The sequence below is a fragment of the Oxyura jamaicensis genome, chromosome Z, assembly GCF_011077185.1.
Source record: "Oxyura jamaicensis isolate SHBP4307 breed ruddy duck chromosome Z, BPBGC_Ojam_1.0, whole genome shotgun sequence".
NCBI lineage: Eukaryota > Metazoa > Chordata > Aves > Anseriformes > Anatidae > Oxyura > Oxyura jamaicensis.
Window position 1 is genome coordinate 75,183,265 of NC_048926.1, and position 22,781 is coordinate 75,206,045.

The 22,781-nt window shown below is 37.5% G+C and overlaps 1 protein-coding gene across 1 annotated transcript in view; it reads left to right on the forward strand.

Moving 5' to 3' along the window:
* LOC118156773 (atrial natriuretic peptide receptor 1-like) overlaps positions 1-22,781 on the forward strand; it is a 38,278-nt gene that overhangs the window by 11,142 nt on the left and 4,355 nt on the right. The window contains exons 7-20 of the mRNA XM_035311001.1: positions 368-513; positions 3,076-3,148; positions 5,538-5,685; positions 6,589-6,675; positions 6,943-7,086; positions 7,980-8,101; positions 9,754-9,895; positions 13,329-13,377; positions 14,410-14,514; positions 15,454-15,573; positions 16,493-16,586; positions 17,320-17,407; positions 20,574-20,713; positions 21,672-21,824. Of these exons, the coding sequence (XP_035166892.1) occupies positions 368-513; positions 3,076-3,148; positions 5,538-5,685; positions 6,589-6,675; positions 6,943-7,086; positions 7,980-8,101; positions 9,754-9,895; positions 13,329-13,377; positions 14,410-14,514; positions 15,454-15,573; positions 16,493-16,586; positions 17,320-17,407; positions 20,574-20,713; positions 21,672-21,824 (1,611 nt within the window). The remainder of the gene's footprint in view (positions 1-367; positions 514-3,075; positions 3,149-5,537; positions 5,686-6,588; positions 6,676-6,942; positions 7,087-7,979; positions 8,102-9,753; positions 9,896-13,328; positions 13,378-14,409; positions 14,515-15,453; positions 15,574-16,492; positions 16,587-17,319; positions 17,408-20,573; positions 20,714-21,671; positions 21,825-22,781) is intronic.

A 22,781-nucleotide genomic window follows, 5' to 3' on the forward strand; every position in this document is an offset into this window, starting at 1 on the left:
TGTGCAAAGAACTCAAAAGGCAATGTCTGCCTTGAGGAACTTCTTGTCTCAGAAAAACAAGCAAACAAAAAAAACAGATGGACAATGAGAAAGAGCAGTAATGAAATTATTTATACACACACACACAAAAAAAGTCAAAGACTCTCATGTCATTAACAGTTTGATCTGATCAAAGAGATCCTACATCACTTTGAAAACCAAAATAATAAAATCAGCTGCTGTAGTACTATCTCTGGATTCTTCAAAATGTATTCTTTCTGGTACTCTGAGGTTACCTTAGGAACCATGTATTTAAATCTGAATTCCACCACGCTGATCGATGAAACTGCCATAAAATATCCTGATATGGGTTTCCTTTTCTAATCAGTTTGTGGAGATGGCTTTTGTGAGGAAGAAGAAGGCTGCTCTATATGTCCAGCAGATTGTGGCGAATGCCCGCTATCAGCTGATGCTAGGATAGCAATTGCCTTTCCAATAAGTTTAGTCTGCGCTGCCTTCATTATGACGGTCCTGGTAAGTAAGCTTTCTCTCCTCTTTTATTTCTTCTCTCTTATTTACATTATTTCACTAATTTGAATGAGTGTTCTCTCAAGAGAGGTATAGATTTTCTTCCACATCCTGAACCTGCATGCTAGAAGAGAAACCAATTTTGGCTTCTTTATGAGGGGAGGATAATTGTGATAGGAAACTTCTTCCCCTGAGAAGACCAAAGAGGAATGTAACAGAGGGATATATAATGGTGAAGGAAGAAGCAGTAGTTATTAGCAGTCTTTCACAAAATTGGAAGGAGGGATTGCCAGTGAAGTGAGAGTGCTTTTCACTCAGCATAAAATTATATTATGATAACTGCTCCAGAACCCTGTGGAGACAAGAAGTATAAATGAATTCAAAAGCAAATTAGATAAATTCATAAAGGCATTAAGTCCACCATAGGTTATTAAGTCTTAGAGTTCAAATACAACATGTAATAGAGTACCTTCAACTATATTTTTAACTTACTGATACCTAGACATTCAAAAGGAATAAGGAGAAGATCTATCTTTTTTCTCTCCCTTTTTTTTATTTATTCAGTTATTTTCTTAGTGTAACTGAACTAGTTTGGTTCAGTTGAAAGTGATTCATTCTGCTTAAAATTTATCAATTATAACAGACTCATGATGGAAAAAAAGAAAGAATAATGAAACTTACTAACTCACAGTGAAGAGGATCTGTATTCCTCATATATTCACATCTTGAAAAAATTATATCTGAATTTCAAAACAAAGACATAGCAGGTGCATATGTGCAGTGGTAGAGTCATTATGGTGGCTTTGTAATTACAAGCTCATTTATTTAAGGTTTGACCTATAGATCCTGTAAATCAACAGAGTCTTGTTTTATTTGTTTTCATTGCATACTGCATTTGCACTGGGCATCTGAGGTAGTTGAATGTGCTGAAAAGCAATGGGAGGAGAAGGCTCATGGCCCATAAAGGTCAGGAAGCCTCAATAAAAAATTATTTTGTTTTGTTTTGTTTTGTTTTGTTTTTTTACTTTTTTTTTTTTGTTTTTCCTGTTCTGTGCCTTTGTGTTTTGGAAGTTAGGAACTGAAACACTTCTGAAAAACAAGCCTTAAACTCCATGTCTCTGTTTCTTATCTGAGCATTTGTAATCCACATGGACACTGTGACAATGTGCTTATGGTAACTGTCCTATAAAACAATATGCTCTGATAGGAACGTGTGGTTGAACAGATGAGAAGTTCAGACAGTTTAAGACAACTGGCATTGTACAAAGGGACAATGGAGTTTGACCTTGCATAAATTTATCTAAAACTAGAGTTACTTTATATAGCAAAAATTACCTATTATTTTTGCTATTTCTCTGCACGGTCCGTGTACTCCCCCCCCCCCCCCCGCGGGGGGGGTATTTTTATTTCTTTGCTATATACTTATTCATTCTGCTAACTTCTTTAATAGCTTTTTTTTAATTATTGAGGTGATGAATAAACAATATAGGAAAGATCTTTTTAACCAATTCAGTTATTAATATCACATAAGAAGAACCATCTGGGAATCTAATATCTTTAATCATTCAAGCAAAGGAGAGGATTCCTTTGATCTAAGTGTCTGTAGCAAACATAGTGGTCACTTCTAGCTGATTTGTCTTTGTTCAGTCATACCTTTACAAGATAAAATGTAGATATCTTTTCTCAGAAACCCTTTGAAATAAATGGGATGACTTCATCTTTATTTAATGAGCTCAATAGCAGTCATAAATTTCTGCCAAAATATGGGCTCAGTCTCCACACCATGTTTCTTGAGTATTATCTGGACTTTTGCTACCTATTTCAGTGGATTCATAATTTCTAATGTTCAATTCTACACTATATAAAATGGTATAGTGATGGTGAAATGTGGCCTTGGTTTGCTATCTTGGTACTGATTGCATGTATGCAGCTGTGTAATTTAATCTGTTGCTCATCTTTTAAATGCACTTGTTTAGACTTCTTGTATCTGTTTTGCAAATACAGTAAATCAGCTATTTACAAGACCTATGTCGTCTTTAATACTAATAAGCCAATTATTAGTATTTCCTATATAATATTTTTTATGCTAGAGTATTTGACATAACATGGTCTTATTTGTTGGTCAGTGTGTAATTTTGTTACAGGGTATAACATGTACTGATGCTTTTCTTGAGTCTGGGCACTAGAGTATTCTTATCATGTGTTTAGGCAGCACAGGAAATTTCCGTGGCATGAGGCAAGGTACACAACTCATTTGACGTCCAGTCTGAGATCTAAATGCACTGCATAAGAAGTATTGACAATAATGGAAAGAGTTTAAAAAGTTTAAAAGTGCAAAATACTACGTTATTAGATTCCAGAGTATGGAATACACTGTTTCAAGTATCTTAGATTCTGTTTTCCTCTGGGAATATTAGTTCTAATGTTACTTGTATGATGTAAATTGTATGCTTAAACATCATAATTTTGGGGGATACTTATAAATTTTCATATTAAAAAAAATCTCTAGATGAATTCTTTCAAAATCGGTAGAGCTACATACAGAATGAATTTGATTTATTTTTTTAGTGGTTTCAATATCAGAAGCAAAAGTTGTTTTGGGATGAGAGCTGGGTTATAGACTTCAAATGCATCAAACAAGGTTAGTAACTTGTCATTTTGTTACTATTATCAGTTGCATTAATAATTTTAAGAATTAATCTATATCCTAATTACATCATGTTTTAATGGTCTTGCAAAAGATGTACGAATTTGTGAAAGATGTATCCAAAGTTTAATTCCTGTAAGCTCTCTGAGCTGATTACTAGAATTTTTCTTTACTGAAACCTTAATCTAAGCTATTTTAGTTTCTTTATTATTTATGGTGATTTGTCAATTTAAAAAGACTTACCCCAGAATAAACAAATAACCTCTGGACTTGGATAAAATAAATTATTCTTGCTTCAATGGATACATGATTTTGTATAATTGGCCTCACTAGTTTGCTCTGTATTTGCACAAGTAAAATGAAAGACATAATAAGATCTTAATTTTTCTCAGTGAATGCTGAGAACTCTGGCACATTTGTTGCAACAAGTAATTCATTGAGACCTGAGGTGGTTTGTTTTGTTTTGTTTTTCATTTTATCTTCAGGCTATAAAATATATTTTAAATTTGTTGTAACTAAAAAAGAATGAAATCAGATGTTATTTATCTTTTCCTATGCTGCACTTAAAATAAATATAGATTATACAATTCGCTTTGCTGTTCAGTGCTTTAGCACTTAGAAGGAGAGTAGTGCCTAGACCCTCAGAAGAGGTAAATCTGTAGTTTGCTGAAGTTGGTAGGTCTGAGCTGATATATAGTCTCTTGTTTTCTGTCTCTACAGGGTATTGCTAGAAATATATCTGCATTAGCTGTGTTATGTCATCGTGGTGCTAGTAGAAATGTGAAGACATTACTGTGCTAATGTAGTAGAGATACTTTCAGCCTTGGACTTGAACATTAATTTCTGTGTAGTTTTAATATGATATCTTTGTTGCAGTCAAGAACAGACTTTGACTTAGAAATTAATTTGAGTACATAAAATGAATTTCAATCCAATTTTGTAAAAATGGAAGTAGAACTTTCAAGTGTCTTTCAATATGTAAAAAAAGAACATGAGTAGATTCTCAGCTGTTAGTCAATTATAAGAGGTCATAAACACCACAAAGGAGGAGAAACAATAGAAAGAGAATAAGGGAAATGAGAGACATGATCAAAAAATAATGCTTGACAATTAATTTTAAAAATCCAAAATGAAAACTATGTTTTTTCTTCAGGAAAAGTCTGCAAAACAACTATTTTCACAGAATCATAGAATCACTGCACTGAACCATTTAGGTTGGAAAAGACCTCCAAGATTACCTAGTTCAACCTATGACCTAACACTAACAATTCCTCCACTAAACCATATCACTAAGCTCTACATCTAAACATCTTTTAAATACCTCCTTGTTTAAGACCTAGTTAGGAAAATATCTAACAACTTAGAGTAATGAGGACTGATAATGTGAAGAGACTTTGAAATAGACAGTGTTTCCTCCAGACAGAGTTACCCAGCTGTAGCCACAGTGGCCTGAAATGTACAGTTATTCACATGGAAATACATCAGCAGTGTTGCAGCCAGGGTATGTAGCCTGTGGTGTGAAAAATTACTCCTCTTAAGGTCCATTGCACCTATATATATATTCTCAGAATTATCTCAGGGATCTCTAATATATTTCTAAGTAGAATGCCATAGGAAGACTCCAAATGTCAATCCAGTTTTGAACTGCATGTGGATAATACTGTGGTGTGGGAACATGACAGTCCTGATGCAAGGTGAGATGCTGAACTTCCTCAGCAGCACTTTATTGCATACTGATGATACCAGGGAGAATTGGGAGATTTTGTCAATGCTGAGAGTAATTGACCAGACCTGGTGGAGATTGTGAAATGATATGTAATTCATTAAATCTTCTTTGAAGTACACTTTGTTACCTTGAGCTAGTCAACAGATTAAAAAATAAAGAAAGAAAGAAAATGTTGAGATTACTGATTTTTTCATCTAACTGTATTATTGCTCTTCACTGACTTCCTTCTGGTGTCAGAATCACTTCCCACATCCCTGTACTTTACAATCCTCTAGGAGCTCCAAATAGACTTGTTAAAATCTGGCACAGAGTTTGCTCTGCTTCCCTGTGTTCTGTCCTCTACATCTCCATAACAGCAAGGGCTGATAGTGCTGAAAGCAGAGAAACTTGCATAGAATCCTGAGGTTTGGTTGGAAAGATCACTGGCAGTGCATCACATCTGGCATCTGGAGGTGTTTTGACTTTTTATGCAATAGTCACATTCTGAAAAAAAAAAAAAAAAAAAAAAAAAAAAAAAAGGTTTTCTGTCTTATGTATTAATAAGACCAGCTCTGCATGCAAATATTGGGAAATCTTATATTTGTCTGCCTCTGGAGTCTCTACCTTGGTAATAATATTCATCTTCAGCTGCCTTTACTAATCCCACATCTCATTTAGATTCCATAGCAGGGGCAGCAACAGGAAGCATGATGAGTTCTCCCCCAGCACCTAGTGAATCCAATACCAGCTCTATCACTGCTCTGAGCTCCTGCACAGCAGCTGCTAATGCGTCCAAGAAACAGTACTTCACCCAGACTGGGAGATAGTAAGTCAATATATTACTCATTTTCTGCAATATCTATTATCCTATTGTTTCACCATGCTTTCTGGTTCATGCAACTTTGCTGTCAACAGGTATTCCAAAAAGCTTGTGCTTCTCTTGTTACGTGAAATCCAGTAAGTTAATATCATCATTTGACCTCTGTACTGCTTACTGGCTGTAGAAAGTGTAACTTGATGGATTTTGTTTCTATTATCATTTCTCCTTTTCTTTTTTGGACTTGTTACATGGGTATGACTGCATAATGTGTCTTACACCTGTTAATGAATAATGGCTACTGTTAAAATATATTTGGAATCAAGGTTTTGATGCAGCCCTTTTTCTAAAATGCGGGTAGAGCACAGCTAGGTAATATGAGCTGAAGTTTGTCAGTGCATTTATATGGTGGGTATCAGTTAAGTTCCTGCATACATCTGCAGTGGATTCTTATAAGGGAAAATTGTTTTGCTATCTGTCAAGCTCAGATGCTTCATTGCAGAGAATGCTTCATCCCATGAGAGCAGAAGGATGTTAAATATCAATGGTGGATCTCCAAAACAGTAGACAGCGAAATAAAGAATAGCAGGGTATTACTCTGACATTTCCTTTGCTGCTACTCTATCATCCAGCTGCCTAAATGAATTCTAATACTCTAATGTTTCAAATGGCAAACACAGATCAAGGATACTTGAATATAAGCACTAATGCCTCCCTTATCATGGAAGCAGAGCCTTGTCATGTACTCAGACTCAGATTCACGCCTGCATATGGACATGCTCAAATTCCCTGCTTCATCTCTAGATATATGAAGCTACCCACTCTGAAAAAAAATTCCAGTCCATTTTCCTAGCCTTATGAAGTTATGAAGTTGGCCTAAAACTCTCTGAACAGCATTTCATTCTGTTTCAGTGATGGTAGAACAGTGGCCATAAAGAAAATAATGAAGAAGGCATTCACGCTGACCAAATCCATACGTAAGGAAGTAAAGCAAGTAAGGTAAGAAGGGAAACCTGAGAACCATATGCTGTTTGATTTTTATACTAGTTCTTTAGAGGTTACAATCTGTCCAAAGCTTACTATAAATTAATATTCTTCTTTTCTTCAAACTTTGCTTTGATACTAGATCAAAATCTCCTTAGGCCTGTTATACTTTTCTTTATATATTTCAATACAAAGCATTTGGCTTTTCCATTACTCTGAAAAAACTAGGAAGGACATCCACAAAAATTGTTCATGTGTTGTGTTTTATGTTAATTTTTACAGGGAACTCGACCATCCCAATCTCTGCAAATTCATTGGTGGTTGTATAGAAGTGCCCAATGTTGCCATAGTGACAGAGTACTGCCCCAAAGGCAGCCTGAGTGATGTTCTGCTCAATGAAGACATACCATTGAACTGGGGATTCAGGTAAAAATAAATAAACAAATAAATTGAAAACCTAAAAGATGCAAACTATGCTGATAGATGCTATGTGCTGTTTGGGACAATATTCTAAATATAAACAAAGTACTTGGAGAGACAGACCTACACTGTAATATGGTGAGAAGAAAGAAGAAAGACAGTGAATTCAGATATCTAGCCTAACATGTCTTCTGGATTTTTGAGCAATCATACATTGAGCGCTGGTCATGCTAAGCCAATGACTTTTTGACCCACCCCTGTTTATTCTGCAAAACTGTTCTCACCCCCCTTTTTCCATTCATCCGTTTCCCAAATATCTTGAGCATCTGCAATTAATTAAAAAACACTGTAAAAGTACATAAGTTAAATGATTAGCATACCTCCAAATGCTTTATTTTATTTACCAATACAGAAAATGAGCACAGCATCCTAATGAAACTTTCACAAAGGCACCTCTATCATTTTTTTGAGAATAATCTTTTTGGCATGCTCTTTATACTTCTGCCTATTGTTTGCCTTCAGCAAAGAAAAAGAGTATAAGGGAGGAAACCCTACAAAAAAGTGAGAAAGTTAATAAAAATGTGTTTCTTTTGTAAACATTTGAAAAGAACTTGCAAGAATACAAACATACTGGGAAGTTCTAGAAGTTCTAGAGTAAACTGAACTGTCTCAATAAAGGCTGAAGGCCGTAAATCCAGATAATTGAGAGTTGAGAGCTTTCAGCCACCCGCTTCAAGTGTTCTGAAAAGCAGGCATGCAGTGACAGATTTTAAAGCTATTTAAGTTATAAGGAGCCTTTCATAAGGAGCCTTTTGGTCAGCTTCAGTAGGACTGGTATCCACTCCTGTGTGAAGATCTGGTTTAGTGGAAATGCTAGCTCATGGGGTTTTGTCTTTCAGGTTTTCTTTTGCTACTGACATTGCCCAGGGAATGGCCTATCTTCACCACCACAAAATTTATCATGGACGGTTGAAGTCTAATAACTGTGTGATAGATGACCGATGGGTTTGTAAAATTGCAGGTAAAGAGAAGATAAATGAAATTTCAGAACTGTCCAGGTAACCTACTAACCTATGTAGATTTTACACTGAACACTGTTCACAAGCACTTTTATGACCATGTGAAGTTTTGGTGGAAGTGCTGACTAACATCCTTCACTAAAAGTTCCTGTGATGATGTTACATCCTTCATGTTACATTATCATGTCAAGTCTCTCCTGTAACGTGTTACTGATGCACACATCAGATCCCTTAAATGCTGGAGTCTATCAACATTAGTATGAGCAGAAACTCTGTCTCATTCTCAGTTTTGATGCAGAGAGAAAACCTTAACCATGGACTTCACTATGAAGATATGGAATAATACTGATTGGTGAACACAAGATAGTTTATGGTGAGAAGAAGACTCAACACAGAGCTTTGCAGTCCTGTAAACAAAACTGAATTTTATTCTCCCACAGATGGAGCTACAGATCTGTCCTGCTCCTGGTACAGGAGGGCAATCTATGGGGGCACGAAAAACTGTGGAGAATGTGTTTTATTCTGCAGCTGCAAAAGGGAATGGAAGCAATGTTCATCTCTCCTACTCACTTCCCAAACTAGTTATTACACTCTATAACCTGCAGCTATCTTAAAAACAACAGCAACTGATTTATCTTTCAAAGGTTCATCCTATGAGTACAGTCCCTACACAAGGCCATGGCTGCTTCTCTACCTCCGTTATTATCCTTCTGCCTGCAGGAATATTTGCTTTGCTCCTTTTCTGAGGAAAAAAAAAAAAAAAAAAAAAAAGAGAGAGACAGCCAGACTACATCAGCTGCATCATATTAGCACTGCTTCTCTGAATTAGATGAGGTCCCTGTGAGATTGTTGAGAAGTTAACTGGTAACACTGTAGAGAATTTGAATACTCTTGGTTTATTTAGATTTCATAATGCAAAATAAAACTCACAAATAACTGATAAGGTGACTAACAGAAAAACTCCAATAAGCACCAATATGAAGAATGAAGTTTTAGGACCATCTTAATTAGAGGTCATTCCATAAAAGAGCCAGAGATCTTCATCCTGCCCCTCCTACGCTCAGCAGACAGCTGAGTCTAAGAAATCAGATGTCAGTTGTTTTTTTCTCCTCTACAATGCAGTCAGATGTTGAGAGCCTCTTCTGTGTTAAGCTGAAAGTGTAGCTACAAAAATGTTTCACTTTTATCTGCCTTTGTTTTCAAGCTAGTGGTGTGAAAGTAAAGCTCACCATCTGATTTCTAGTAGCTTTAGTCTGTCTAACTTGTAATTACTCTAACAACCTGTCACAGTTGAGGATCGGGGGATGAGTAGAACAGAAATCTACATTTGCGTACGAAGTCTTGCACTGAAAGGAGCCTACTGTGTCTGAATGTAGTTTTATGAAATCATAGAATAATTCCACTTGGAAGCGGCCCTTAAGTTTAACTGTCCTACTCAAAAGGGTATTAAACAATCTCATCCAAGTATTTGCTGTCCAGATCTTACATTTGTTTTAGAGACAAAAGGCCACAAGGCACACATCATTTTTACATAGAGATGAGTATTTCAAAGAGGGAAAATTAATTCCTTTGTCAAGTTGTGTCACTATATACCAATTCATGTGTGTTCAGAGAAATGCTGAACAGTTTTATTTCTTGTTTTCTTCCATGTTAGATTATGGTTTGCAGTCATATAGAAAAGAAGATTATCCTGAAGGGTCGAGCTCGTATCAGCAGCACTTTATACAAGTTTACATAGCTCCTGAAATCCATTCCCTTTCAGACTTTGAACCCAATTCTATGACAGACGTCTACAGGTAAATTCCTGTTTCTCTCACTTAATAATCCCATCTCAAGTCAAATATTCTTTCATCACTGTTAGTCTCAGTGTAATTCTGTCGTCATCCCAGGGGTATATTTGATTGCATTTTAAAAACGATTTTCAATAATGGCAACATTAAAAAGAGTTAATGGCATCAAATTTCCAGGAGGCATAATGTATTTATGCATTCCATCATTCTATAATTTGTGTAAACACATAGTTTTGCTGCATGCACACAGTGACAATGTTTGGTTTGCAGAGAAAAACTAGAGCTAGGAAGAGGAATGAATGTACAAGTGAATTGGTCAATCCCTCTCCTTCTGAAAATCTCTGTGGGAGATCATTGCAATCACTTATTTGGCTATCAAGTTTTGCCTTGCCAGTGATGGAAGGCTAAACCTGTCAGCCAAACAAGCTATTGTAAAGGAGATCCAACCACTTTTCAGATAAAAAGGATTAGTATTGAATTTTCAGATAATAATAATCTAATAAAAAAGGTATTGTACTGCGTTTAAGGAAAAAATCATCAATATTTTTTCCTTTTCCCACTTATTTTCTCTATTAGGCAGCACCGTGTTCTTGGTCTGTGCTGTTTCATAACAGTGATACTTCCTCTGTGCTTATTTCCAGTAGTTAGATAAAAGCAGTTCAAAGGAGAAGTTGTAGGACAGATGGGACTACAAAATTTTTGTCCTCCCCTTCCTCCCCCCCTTTTTTTTTCCTTCTCCCAGTACAGCAGATTGGCAAATATGCAAAATCTGGCAAATTTAGTAGCTAGCAGAACATAAACTACTGGAATTCAAACAAAGATTAAAATGCAGATTGACTAGACAAGGGCATAGTTATTAGCACTGTCTATTAACAACATTTACCAAAGGGTAGATATTACTGTCTTTTATCAAAAAGTCTGAGTCCTACACTGGGCCACAATAAATGCTTATGGCCTTAAGTGACTATTGTAGGGCTTTTACTGAAAATTTAGTTACAGAAGCAGAAAAATGTTGTTTAAATTTCCTTTTTTTTTCGATTAGGATACATTAAAAATCATGTAGTGTGAAGATGTGATTTTGTATATAAACACAAGATTTATTGGATTCATGTATGTTATTCCCTGGTGTGCATATACAATAATGATACCTGCTAGGACATTATTATTTTAATCTATTCTATCAGGTCAGATTGTGTAAATAAGAATTTGAGGTCTCTGTAGTGTTTTGTTGTTGTTGTTGTTTTATTTTATTTTTAATCTATGGGTGGTCCAAATATGCCATTTTAATTTGCTTCAAAATAGCTCATCTAAAAGCAGTTTGTCACTGTGCTGATATATTTGGCTATAGTTGTTCTGTCCTTTGGAGGTCCTTACTTTTCAGTATTGCCTGGTCTTCAAAAGTACTGTGTTCCAACTAAGCAGTAATTTTAAAGTCATCTTATGCATTGCAATTTATCATTGCTCCACATTCAGAAAGCATTCTATTTTCCAAGAAATGTTATTTCCTTGCTACTTACCTGGTTTACTCTTAGCCCATATTCAGGTTAGATGACATTACTTGACTTCGCAGACAACCTGGTCTCCTGAAACCATTTTTTGCCAAGGACTCCTCTTAAAATAGTGTTAACAGCTTATTTTGTCATATAGATGAATACACAGTGAACTTTTGACAGGTTTAGTGAATGCTTTCTGAACCTATCTTGCTGTCAGTTCTTGTGTCTGAAAAAAATCCAGGTCTCTTTTTGTTGTACTGATAATCCTTGCTTGGTAAAAAAAAAGAAAAAGACAAAAAGAGATGAAATATAAAGTCAGGGAAGAAAGATGAAGAAAAAGAGACTGAAGAAAAAGTATCCTGTAGTATTAACAGGTTTTTCTATTTAACTGAGCTAGTCTTAGACTCTGCATTTCATCAGAGTTTGTGTTCATTGATACTGTGGTATCTTTGTGGCACATTGATACTGTGCAAGTGGTAAGACTTCCTGATAAATGTGTGGGATCACCAACCGGGAAGTAGTGACCTAGTCTCGAAATACTCAGTGTCAAAAATTCCTGTGCAAAAATTCCATTAACATTCCTGAACATATGTCCCAAATAAAGAAAGAGCAGAGACTGCAGGTTTTATAATTTTGTGTGCTTTTACAGATGAACCATATGCTTTTAGAGTTCTCCAGGGAATGTGTTGGTCAGATGGGAAAGCTAAAATGGAAATGAGAACAGGAACATGAAAGAACCTCCTAATAAAGCTGAAGAGGCTGTTTCCAGTCACAGTTTCTCCTAGATTGGCTTCTCTTGATTTGTAATAGTTATGTGAATCTCACTTTCCGCTCTGTTAGGACCTTTCTTGAACACTGCTGCTAAAGATGAATGAAATCAATACTGCTTTCTTGGAGTTACCATCATTTAATCATTCTCCATGAAAAATCTGAGCTTTGCTGTTTCACCAGGACTGGTAATCCTTTCTGCTACCAAATCACCCCCCAAAAGAACATAAAAATGTCATCAGATTAATTCTACATAATACAGTATGGTTTATACACACTATTCTGTTTATTAGTTGTGTCCTACCAGTAGTACAAAAGATGGATAGCCATACCCATTGTATGGCTAGGATGCCATGCTGAGCAGAGCAACCATTAGCAATACAACAAATTGCAAAGCAGTTTTCCCCATAAGAATAAAAGTATTCAGGAAAATATGCATATAGTGTGTTATTTGTTACACAGTTTGAAATACAGAGAGGCAAGAATAGCTTTATCAGTATTGCTGGCTGGAGGAGTTGTTGGCTTCTCAGAGATCACTGTTCCAAAAGATATCTTGTGAATTCAGCAACAGGACTGAACACAAAGTCATTAACTCATTTTTTCCATTCCTCACCCTTGATGAATGTGTTTAACCTTGGTTCATCTAAGGAAGATGTCAATGATGAAAATATCACTCAGAAAGAAGCAGGAAAAATTTGTTCTGTATACAATCTGCTCTGCACACTGTGTCTCATTGTTAACTTTACGGAGATTTTCCAGAACAGTGATCTATGCTGAAAAAGGGACCACTCTTCCTGATGATGATTCTGATGAACCTGCTCCTGCCCATTGATTACAGCACAGACCTGTTCTGTATGTTTGATAGGTGGTTGTCATGTAGTGCCTGAACATATCCCTTCTGGATTCTATTAAATTCCAGAGAAAATTGCTTTGCTGTCCATCAAACTCAAATGCTTCATCTCTGGGAATGGTAACTGTGTAAGAAGGTTACTGTTAAATTATCAGAGGCGTATCTCCAAAAACACTGAGAAGTAACAGCAGAAAAGTTGCCATCCTCTCTTTTGGGATACTGAGCTTTCAGTCATAAATTTGGGAAGAATGAAAAATCCCAAAAGTTAAAATCACTGTCGCCATTAGCTGTTACTTCATTAAGATTTTGGTTTCCTTTTATTCTGCAGTTATGCCATCATTTTACTAGAAATTGCCACAAGAAGTGACCCTATGCCAGTAAGTAAAGGTGAACTTTGAAGTCTGCCTGGTAATTTTAATTCCATTTCTGCTGAAGATACAAATCAAATGCTGAGCACCTGTACTTTTGTGTGTGTGTGTGTGTGTGTGTGTGTGTGTGTGTGTGTTTGTTTAAACACCCATTTTCCTCTTGATTTTTTTTGGTGCAAATTCAGTTCCAATGGAACATGCAACTAGGGCTTTCACATAAACCTAACAGTCTCCCTTCAGGACTTTAAATAAGAGTGTATGAAGAAAATAATATATAATTATTTTAATAATAATATTTTTATATTTATAATAATATTAATTATTATAAAATAATACTTCCAAAATTGCTTTTGTGTCAGCTCTCTGACATTAAATGTGAAGACAAAGGTATGCCTTAGCATCTTTTGTCTGCAGTTATTCCTTGCCCTTCCTGCCATTCACAGACACTTTCAGTGGAGTATTACACTGGTAAGAATATCTTAAAAGAGCAACTGACCTCTTTAAAAGGAAAATTTCTTATTTGCATGTGTCTCACGATCAGTGCTAAGTGGCAAACAAAAACATGCACCTTGAAAGTGAGACCAGAGGTTCTGAATACGTAACAACATACTGTCTGAAATAATTTGCACAACAATAGTTCTAAAAACTAAAACTCAAAACTGACATTCTTCCACTTCTAAGGATTTGTGACAACAGACCAGTAAAGGTCTTGTTGATTCTCAAAAGTCACCAAATGTCTTGCTAGGTATTAATTTTTAGTTTACCTGGTGGAAACACTGAGACTGAACCCTTCCAGCAATGAAAAAGCTTATAAACAAGGCTGGTCAGATTAGACTGAACTTTATATATGTGTGTGTATATATATATATAATTATTATTATTGTTATTTTCTTTCTCTCTGTCCTCTTATTTAAAAATAAAAGTGATCTTCTGCCGATGGGAAGTTGTCATAAAAGTAATGATGATCACAGTAATGTATTGTCAAAAGGATATATAAAAACACACCACTTTTTCAACTTTGTTTAATCCTTTTTTTTCTAGAAAGATGATGTGCATTCAGCTGAATATTCTTGGTGTCCACCTTTGGCAGAATTAATTTCAGGGAAGACTGAGAATTCTTGCCCATGTCCCACAGATTACATAGAGGTGAGATATAATACTACTTGAAGTAGACTTAAGAAATGTGACTGAACTTTCATGGCAATGAATGTAAGCAACTCAGAAATCAAGAAGCACATCTCAAACAAAGCACAATGAAATTGCTTTAACATCTTTTAAAAAAAAAAAAATGCAGTCAATTTGTCGCCTCAGATTTTCAGTGTAATAATCTTTTTTGTTGTTGTTTTTTCTTAATATTCAGTCATGATTTGTGTGCAATTTCAGTTTATTTTACATGTTGGTTCCATACATAATTTATATTAGTTTTATCTGTTTAGCTTACAGATGAAGTGCTTTCAAATTCTGAAGTATATGTTTCAGGCAAAGTGTGAGTTCAATTTGATTCTTATGCAAAAGATCTATGTTTTTAGTAGCCTCAAACTGACTAAAAATAAACCTCACTCCATCTCTGTTCAATTAAATCAGAACAAAATTGTGGCATCCTTATTTCAGTTTAAGAGCTAAATAATTAATCTTCTGTGGCTTGTAACAACCTAAATGTATCAAGCTTCTCATAAGCAGTATTGGATTTCAGTGGGAAGTTAATGTTTTAAAGATGTATTTGAGTTTTTAAATGCTTGTGACTGTTTTGTACAGACAAGTCTTCATGCTACTCCAATTGCATAACAATATCTTAAAACACAAGACAAGAGCTTAAGCAGAGTTTGGTGGGAGGAATGTGAACATCTACTTTATGATTTCCCCTAGCTGAATTTTCATGAACTAACATTCTTCATTCAGTTATACAGTATAGATCTGTATAGTTCAGGAGACCTCAGTATAGTCCTACTATTTTTCACAAGCTTTAGATAGGGCTTCACACACATTTTTAGCACCAAGAAAAAAAATAGTATTAATTGGAAACACTACCTGTGCATGAAATGACAAAAGGCTGTTTGTTTCTTTCATTCTCTTTCTGTGTCACAGCTAATCAGAAAGTGCAGAAAAAATAATCCAGTCCAAAGGCCTACATTTGAAAAAATCAAGAAAATGTTATACAAGATGAATCCTAATAAAGTTAGCCCTGTTGACATGATGATGACTCTGGTAATTCTAGATTTTTAATCCAATTCAAATTAATCTGGTTACAATGGCTTCCACATCTCTACTTCTGCTTTTGTTTGGTGTGAGGTTTTGTGTATGTGTTGTGTTTTGTTTTCTTTTTTGTTTGATCTCATTTATATTTGATAAGAACACTCAGTCATTTACTCACCTCCAGCAGATTAATTGTAATTGGAGCTGGAAAAAAAAAAAAAAACCTGCAGTTCTGTTGAGGCCCGTTTTTCCTTCTCAGCCCATTTCTGTCAGTTCTTAAATTTTAAATTTTCCAGCTTATTTACAGTGGAACGCTTTTGTTTCTTCATTCAAATGCCATTGTTTTTTTTATGCACTTGCATGAAATTACAGCCTCCCTCCCCTGCGGCTAGGTGGTTTTACAGAGCTGGGGGTATTAGAATCCCTGCATACCAAAGTATACAGATGCATTTTGAGCATCTTAAGCCCACCAGGAGAAAAAAGAGACTCTTGTCTCCACAGCTTGTTGCCTCCCACAGAGCAAGGATGCAAAAAACATAGCATAGCATAGCATAGCATGGCAGGAAAGTTTATGAAAGAGCTTTGTAAGATTTTGGCAAAAGGTTGCTTCTTCGGTTTTGGTAACATATTTTAATATGCATCTGTAGCTTGATCTCTGTATTGGATTTGTCCTCTAATTTCTACATAGACTCTGAAATCTCTAGGATTGATCCTCTTGGGTGTAAGCAACAAATTGAAATCTGGAATCATGAATTAACCTATGGAGAAATCTTGTCTTTAGATTTTTTAAGGAAAATTTATTTACCTCAGACCTGGGCCCTTGCTTTTCTAAATATCTTCAAAGCAAAATAATTAAAATGCTTAAACCCTATTCAACTGTGAATCTGTTTCAGTAAATGGATTATTTTGTGCATTTCTCCACGTTATTTAGATGGAGAAATATAGCAAACACCTGGAGATACTGGTTTCTGAGAGAACTCAGGATTTAATGCATGAAAAACAGAAGACTGATCGTCTGCTATATAGTAAGTTCTGTAGAAAAAAAAAAAAAGAAAAAAGAAAAAAAAAAAGCAGGATATTCTTCTCAATAATATTTGATTTTAAATTTCTGATTACAAACAGAGAAATGCCTTCATAGGTGATTAATAAATAATGTTTAGTTGGTGATTAATTGATGCATATGTTCCTTGCAAATTTGAAAAGATATTGACTGTTCTTTATATTCCCCCCAGTAAAAGTCAATGCACTAATATCAAGAGACTTTGACTGGATAATCTGCAATGCTCTGGCTTATTGTTTAGCAGTTCTTCTGTATATTTGTAAATATTGGGGAATTGCTTTTGGATTGATGTTACTTTTGATGGAAGCACATAATCTGGAATTCCTCACTATAAAAGAAATGTGGAATACGTGTAACTCTTAGGAGAGGCAAAGGAAAAGGACATGAAAGTGCAAGATCAGAGAAATAATGAAGATCTAGAAAATCTAAGAGATAATAAACAAGCTTGGAATGTATAGATATTGATTTATCGTAACTAAAAAATAATGGGTCATCTGAAAAATCTGAGTTTGTTATCAGTGAGATTTACTGTGAATTCTCACCTTACAACAGAGTAGATTTTGTTGCTGGACTGTTTTCTCCTTAAAAATATTTCACCTTTATGAACATTGTTTTTATACCTTTAAACAAGCATGTTATGATTGCTGTATTCTTTTATCCAAGTCAAAATAGTAACAGTATGCTATCTTCTATAACAGGTATGTTGCCAAAGCAAGTAGCAGATGATCTCAGGCAGGGAAAACGTGCACAAGCTCAAAGTTACTTAAGTGCCACCATCTTTTTCAGGTAAATAAAAATGAAATATATTAATAGAAATGACTGCGGAAGAAACATCTAGGCTCTTAGCAGAAGTTAAGCTCCTAGCTGAGCACCGATTCTCTATCAAAATACCACTAATTGTACCAGGTGGCGACATTTGCCTCTGCAAATGAATGTCTTTCAAAATTCTCACTTTTTTTAAATTAAAAAAAAATAAAATAATGCAGATAAAAAATGAGACTACAGCGGAGCTCTAAAATCACTTTATGTATGTATTACACAGGATAGGCCTAAGTACAGGTTCCAGCATTTAGCTATATAGAGGAAATATACCTTTGCTTAGAGTCCACATGCCTTTACAGGTTTTGACACTTGGTGTGGTTATGTGTGCTTGAAGCAACAACTGTATTACATCTTCACCTGTTATAAGTGGATAGATTAAGTTCTCTTTCTTCATTTGTACATAATCTAAAACCGAAGACTAATAAAGTCTAGCTGTAAAAAAAAAAAAAAAAAAAAAAAAAAAAAAGTTTACTCCATTTGTAAGCAGAAAGACTTAGGTCAGTCAGTCCTTTTAAATGGGAGGGATTTATTTTCATTTTAAGCAAATGTTTGAAGATATAACTATTCTGTAAGATCCTCATCCAAAGAAACACTGAAATAAAATAATGTTACAGAATCACAGAATTTCTAGGTAGGAAGAGACCTCCAAGATCATCAAGTCCAACCTCTGGCCTAACACTAACAGTCCCCACTAAACCATATCCCTAAGCTCTACATCTAAACGTCTTTTAAAGACCTCCAGGGATGGTGACTCAACCACTTCCCTGGGCAGCCCGTTCCAATGTCTAACAACCCTTTCGGTAAAGAAGTTCTTCCTAACATCCAACCTAAAACTCCCCTGGCGCAACTTAAGCCCATTCCCCCTCGTCCTGTCACCAGGCACGTGGGAGAACAGACCAACCCCCACCTCGCTACAGCCTCACTTCAGGTACCTGTAGAGTGCAATAAGGTCACCCCTGAGCCTCCTTTTCTCCAGGCTGAACAAGCCCAGCTCGCTCAGCCGCTCCTCGTAAGCCTTGTTCTCCAGGCCCCTCACCAGCTTCGTAGCCCTTCTCTGGACTCGCTCGAGCACCTCCATGTCCTTCTTGTAGCGAGGGGCCCAAAACTGAACACAGTACTCGAGGTGCGGCCTCACCAGAGCCGAGTACAGGGGGACGATCACCTCCCTAGCCCTGCTGGCCACACTGTTTCTTATACAGGCCAGGATGCTGTTGGCCTTCTTGGCCACCTGAGCACACTGCTGGCTCATATTCAGCCGACTATCAACCATCACTCCCAGGTCCTTCTCTGCCTGGCAGCTCTCCAACCACACATCTCCCAGCCTGTAGCTCTGCTTGGGGTTATTGCGCCCCAGGTGCAGGACCCGGCACTTGGCATTGTTGAACTTCATGCAGTTGACCTCAGCCCATCGGTGCAGCCTATCCAGATCCTCCTGCAGAGCCTTCCTACCCTCGAGCAGATCGACACACGCACCTAACTTGGTGTCATCTGCAGACTTACTGAGGGTGCACTCAATGCCCTCATCCAGATCATCAGTGAAGATATTGAAGAGGACCGGCCCCAGCACTGAGCCCTGGGGAATGCCACTAGTGACCGGCCTCCGACTGGATTTGACTCCATTTACCACGACTCTTTGGGCCCAGCTATCCAGCCAGTTTCTAACCCAACGAAGCGTGCGCCAGTCCAAGCCAAGAGCAGCCAGTTTCTTGAGGAAAATGCTGTGGGAAACGGTGTCAAAAGCCTTGCTGAAGTCAAGGTAGACCACATCCACAGCCTTTCCCTCATCCACCCAGCGCGTCACTTTGTCATAGAAGGAGATCAGGTTCGTCAAGCAGGACCTGCCCTTCATAAACCCATGCTGACTGGGCCTGATCACCTGCTTGCCCTGCAAGTGCTGCGTGATGACTCTCAAGATAATCTGCTCCGTGAGCTTCCCTGGCACTGAGGTCAAACTGACAGGCCTGTAGTTTCCCGGGTCAGTCCTCCGGCCCTTCTTGTAGATGGGCGTCACATTTGCTAACCGGCAGTCAGCTGGGACCTCCCCCGATAGCCAGGACTGTTGATAAATGATGGTAAGCGGCTTGGCCAGCTCCTCTGCCAGTTCTCTCAGTACCCTTGGGTGGATCCCATCCGGCCCCATCGACTTGTGCACATCCAAGTGCCGTACCAGGTCACCAACCATTTTTTCATGGATAGTGAGGGCCACATCTCTCTCCCCATCCCCTTCCACCAGTTCAGGGTACTGGGTATCCAGAGAACAACCAGTATTGCCGCTAAAGACTGAGGCGAAGAAGGCATTGAGCACCTCCACCTTTTCCTCATCTCTTGTAACTAAGTTTCCCCCCGCATCCAGTAAAAGATGGAGATTCTCCTTAGTCCTCCTTTTTGTGTTGATGTATTTATAAAAACATTTTTTATCATCTTTAACAGCAGTAGCCAGATTGAGTTCCAGATGAGCTTTGGCTTTTCTAATTTTGTCCCTGCACAGCCTCGCGATATCCTTATAGTGGTCCCTAGTGGCCTGCCCACTTTTCCTAAGATTATAAACCCTCTTTTTTCTTCTAAGCTCAAGCCACAATTCTCTGTTCAGCCAGGCTGGTCTTCTTCCCCGCCAGCTCATCTTTGGGCACGTGGGGACAGACCGTTCCTGCGCCATTAAGATTTCCCTCTTGAAGAGCACCCAGCCTTCCTGGACTCCTCTGCCCTTCAGGACCGCCTCCCAAGGGACTCTACCAACCAGTGTCCTCAGCAGCACAAAGTCAGCCCTCCGAAAGTCCAGTACAGTGGTTTTACTGGTCCCCTTCCTGGCCTCGCCAAGAATAGAGAACTCCACCATTTCATGGTCACTCTGCCCAAGACAGCTCCCGACAATCACATCCTCCACCAGTCCTTCTCTGTTTGCGAAGAGAAGGTCTAGCAGGGTGCCACCCCTGGTAGGCTCTCTAACCAGCTGTGTCAGGAAGCTATCTTCCACGCTCTCCAGAAACCTCCTAGACTGCTTTCTCTGGGCTGTGTTGTGCTTCCAGGAAATGTTGAGCTAATTCAACTGGGAAATTATTACTGCGTGCCTGGGATTATCGGTTTGTTGTGGTTAAAACAGTGGCTATGTTCTTTTTGTTGTGTTTTACAGTGACATAGTTGGCTTCACTCAGCTTTCCAGCAGCAGCACACCTTACCAAGTGGTAGATCTATTGAACAAGCTTTATACCGCTTTTGATGAAATCATAGATAACTATGATGTCTATAAGGTGGAAACAATAGGAGATGCCTGTAAGTTCCTTGAATTGTGGGCAATGATGGGACATCAGGGTAGAGACTGATAACAATTAAGAACAAGTGAAGGAGATTTGCAAAGTTTATTACCACGGAGAATACACAAATCAACTGGGGCAAAAGTCCTAGCACAGCCTTAGCAATCTTTAGGAACATTTTCCTACATGCATTTCATCAGTTCTACAGTTGGTGAATGTTATGGATGGGATGTTTGGGCTGAGTGAACAATCCCTGATGTTTATTTAGTTCCTATGTCCTGCAAGGTCTGAATTTAAACCTTGGCAACTGACTAATCCCAATTGAAAACTTGGCTGCCTATTCCTTTTGGATTTTTAGGAAAACAGCATTTTAATTGCCACTGTAGAAACCTTCTGGCACATGACTTCCATTATAACTGAGTTTCATCCAAAACCCAGAAGAATCCAGCAGTTTTGGATGAGACAAACAGGAATTCTTTAGCTAGTAGAGAATTAAAACAAAACAAAATAAATCAAGCTAGGTTTTTGATTCAACACTTTATAGAGCACAGAATTATTGAAAAAAATGCACCTGAGAAATCCTGAAGAGACATGTTTCTTCACCCACACAGTAAGAGTCGCTGCCAGTAGGTACAGAGCAGGTTCTGGTGGGAATCATATACCCAAAGACAAAAGGTATTAAGCAGCCACTTGCCCACTATCTGTCCCATTTGAAAGATCCAAAGATTCTCAGGAGAGGGAGGGAGGGATATGCCTTATGAACAGTAATAAGGAAATCCAGTGTTTTTCAGAGGCAGTGTAATTACATACATGAGCTGTTGCTCTGTATGTCTCTTGTTTCTGTCTGTCTCTGCACAGCAGGTATAGCTGTGCCTCGGGTTATGAAGAAATAGTGCTTTTATTTTTTTCTAACTTAGCAGCATCTGGTAATTATGTTTGTAATTCAAAGTTTAACACAGTTGCATTGTTATTTAAAGATATGGTAGTGTCTGGAGTTCCCAGAGAGAATGGGATCCTTCATGCCGGTGAGATCGCAAGCATGGCTTTAGACCTTGTGGCAGTCTGCAAGACGTTTAAGATCCCACACAAGCCCAACACCCTTCTACAGATAAGAGCAGGAATACATTCAGGTGTGTTGAGAGGGCTGTGAAAGAATCCCCCTGTGGTTTAATAAATGTTTCTGTACTGTCATTTCCTCTCCATTTAAAAATGAAGCAAATTTCCTGGCATGGGATGGAGCACGTTATAGAGGTCATCCCATCAGAATAGGTTATTGGGTACATGTAACTTTGGGAAAACATTGTGGAATCCAACACTGAAAGTACAGCATGGCCCCAGTACTTTAAAGTACTGATCTAAGTGGGGACTGCATTCTGTGTCTGTTACTTGTCCTTTTCATCTGTTCTGTTCTCAGAACAGTGAGTTGCTCCTTCAGTCTTTGTTCTAGCCTTTACTCTCAGACTCCCAGCTCCCTGATCTAAGCTGATATGTGATTGCAGCTCCTTTTTGATAGACAGAGTCGGACATGTATTGTGCAGCTCAGCATCTGCAAGTTGAGTGGCTTATGTTATCTCAGCAAAGATCAGATCTTCTGTATTTCAGATCCCCTGGGGCTGACATGAAAGAATCAAAACTAATATTTGAAGCACATGGTCATTTTTTGCCTTCAGCAAGAACAGGTTGTTTCCTATTCCCACTTTTCCACATGACTGTGTGGAATGTTTTGTGGGCAGCTCCTACTGTGAGCATTCCTATTTCCCTGCCCTACAAAATATTCTTTTGTAGTGTTGAAAAATGATTTCTGCAGGTGCAGAAACTCATGCATGGTACCTCCACCCCATCCTTACTTCCTTCACTATTCTCTTTTGATGCCCTTTTGCAGTTCCCTTCATGGTTCTCTGCAAGCCATCTGTAAACATGATGTATAATCCATCCAAGATAGTATTGGCATTTCTTCTTTATCTTGTTAATAAATGAGATATAAGGAAATGTAGGAAGCAGCCAGGAGGCTCTATGGCTATGTGATTTAAAAACACCACATATTTTATTTTATTTTATTTTATTTTATTTTATTTTATTTTATTTTA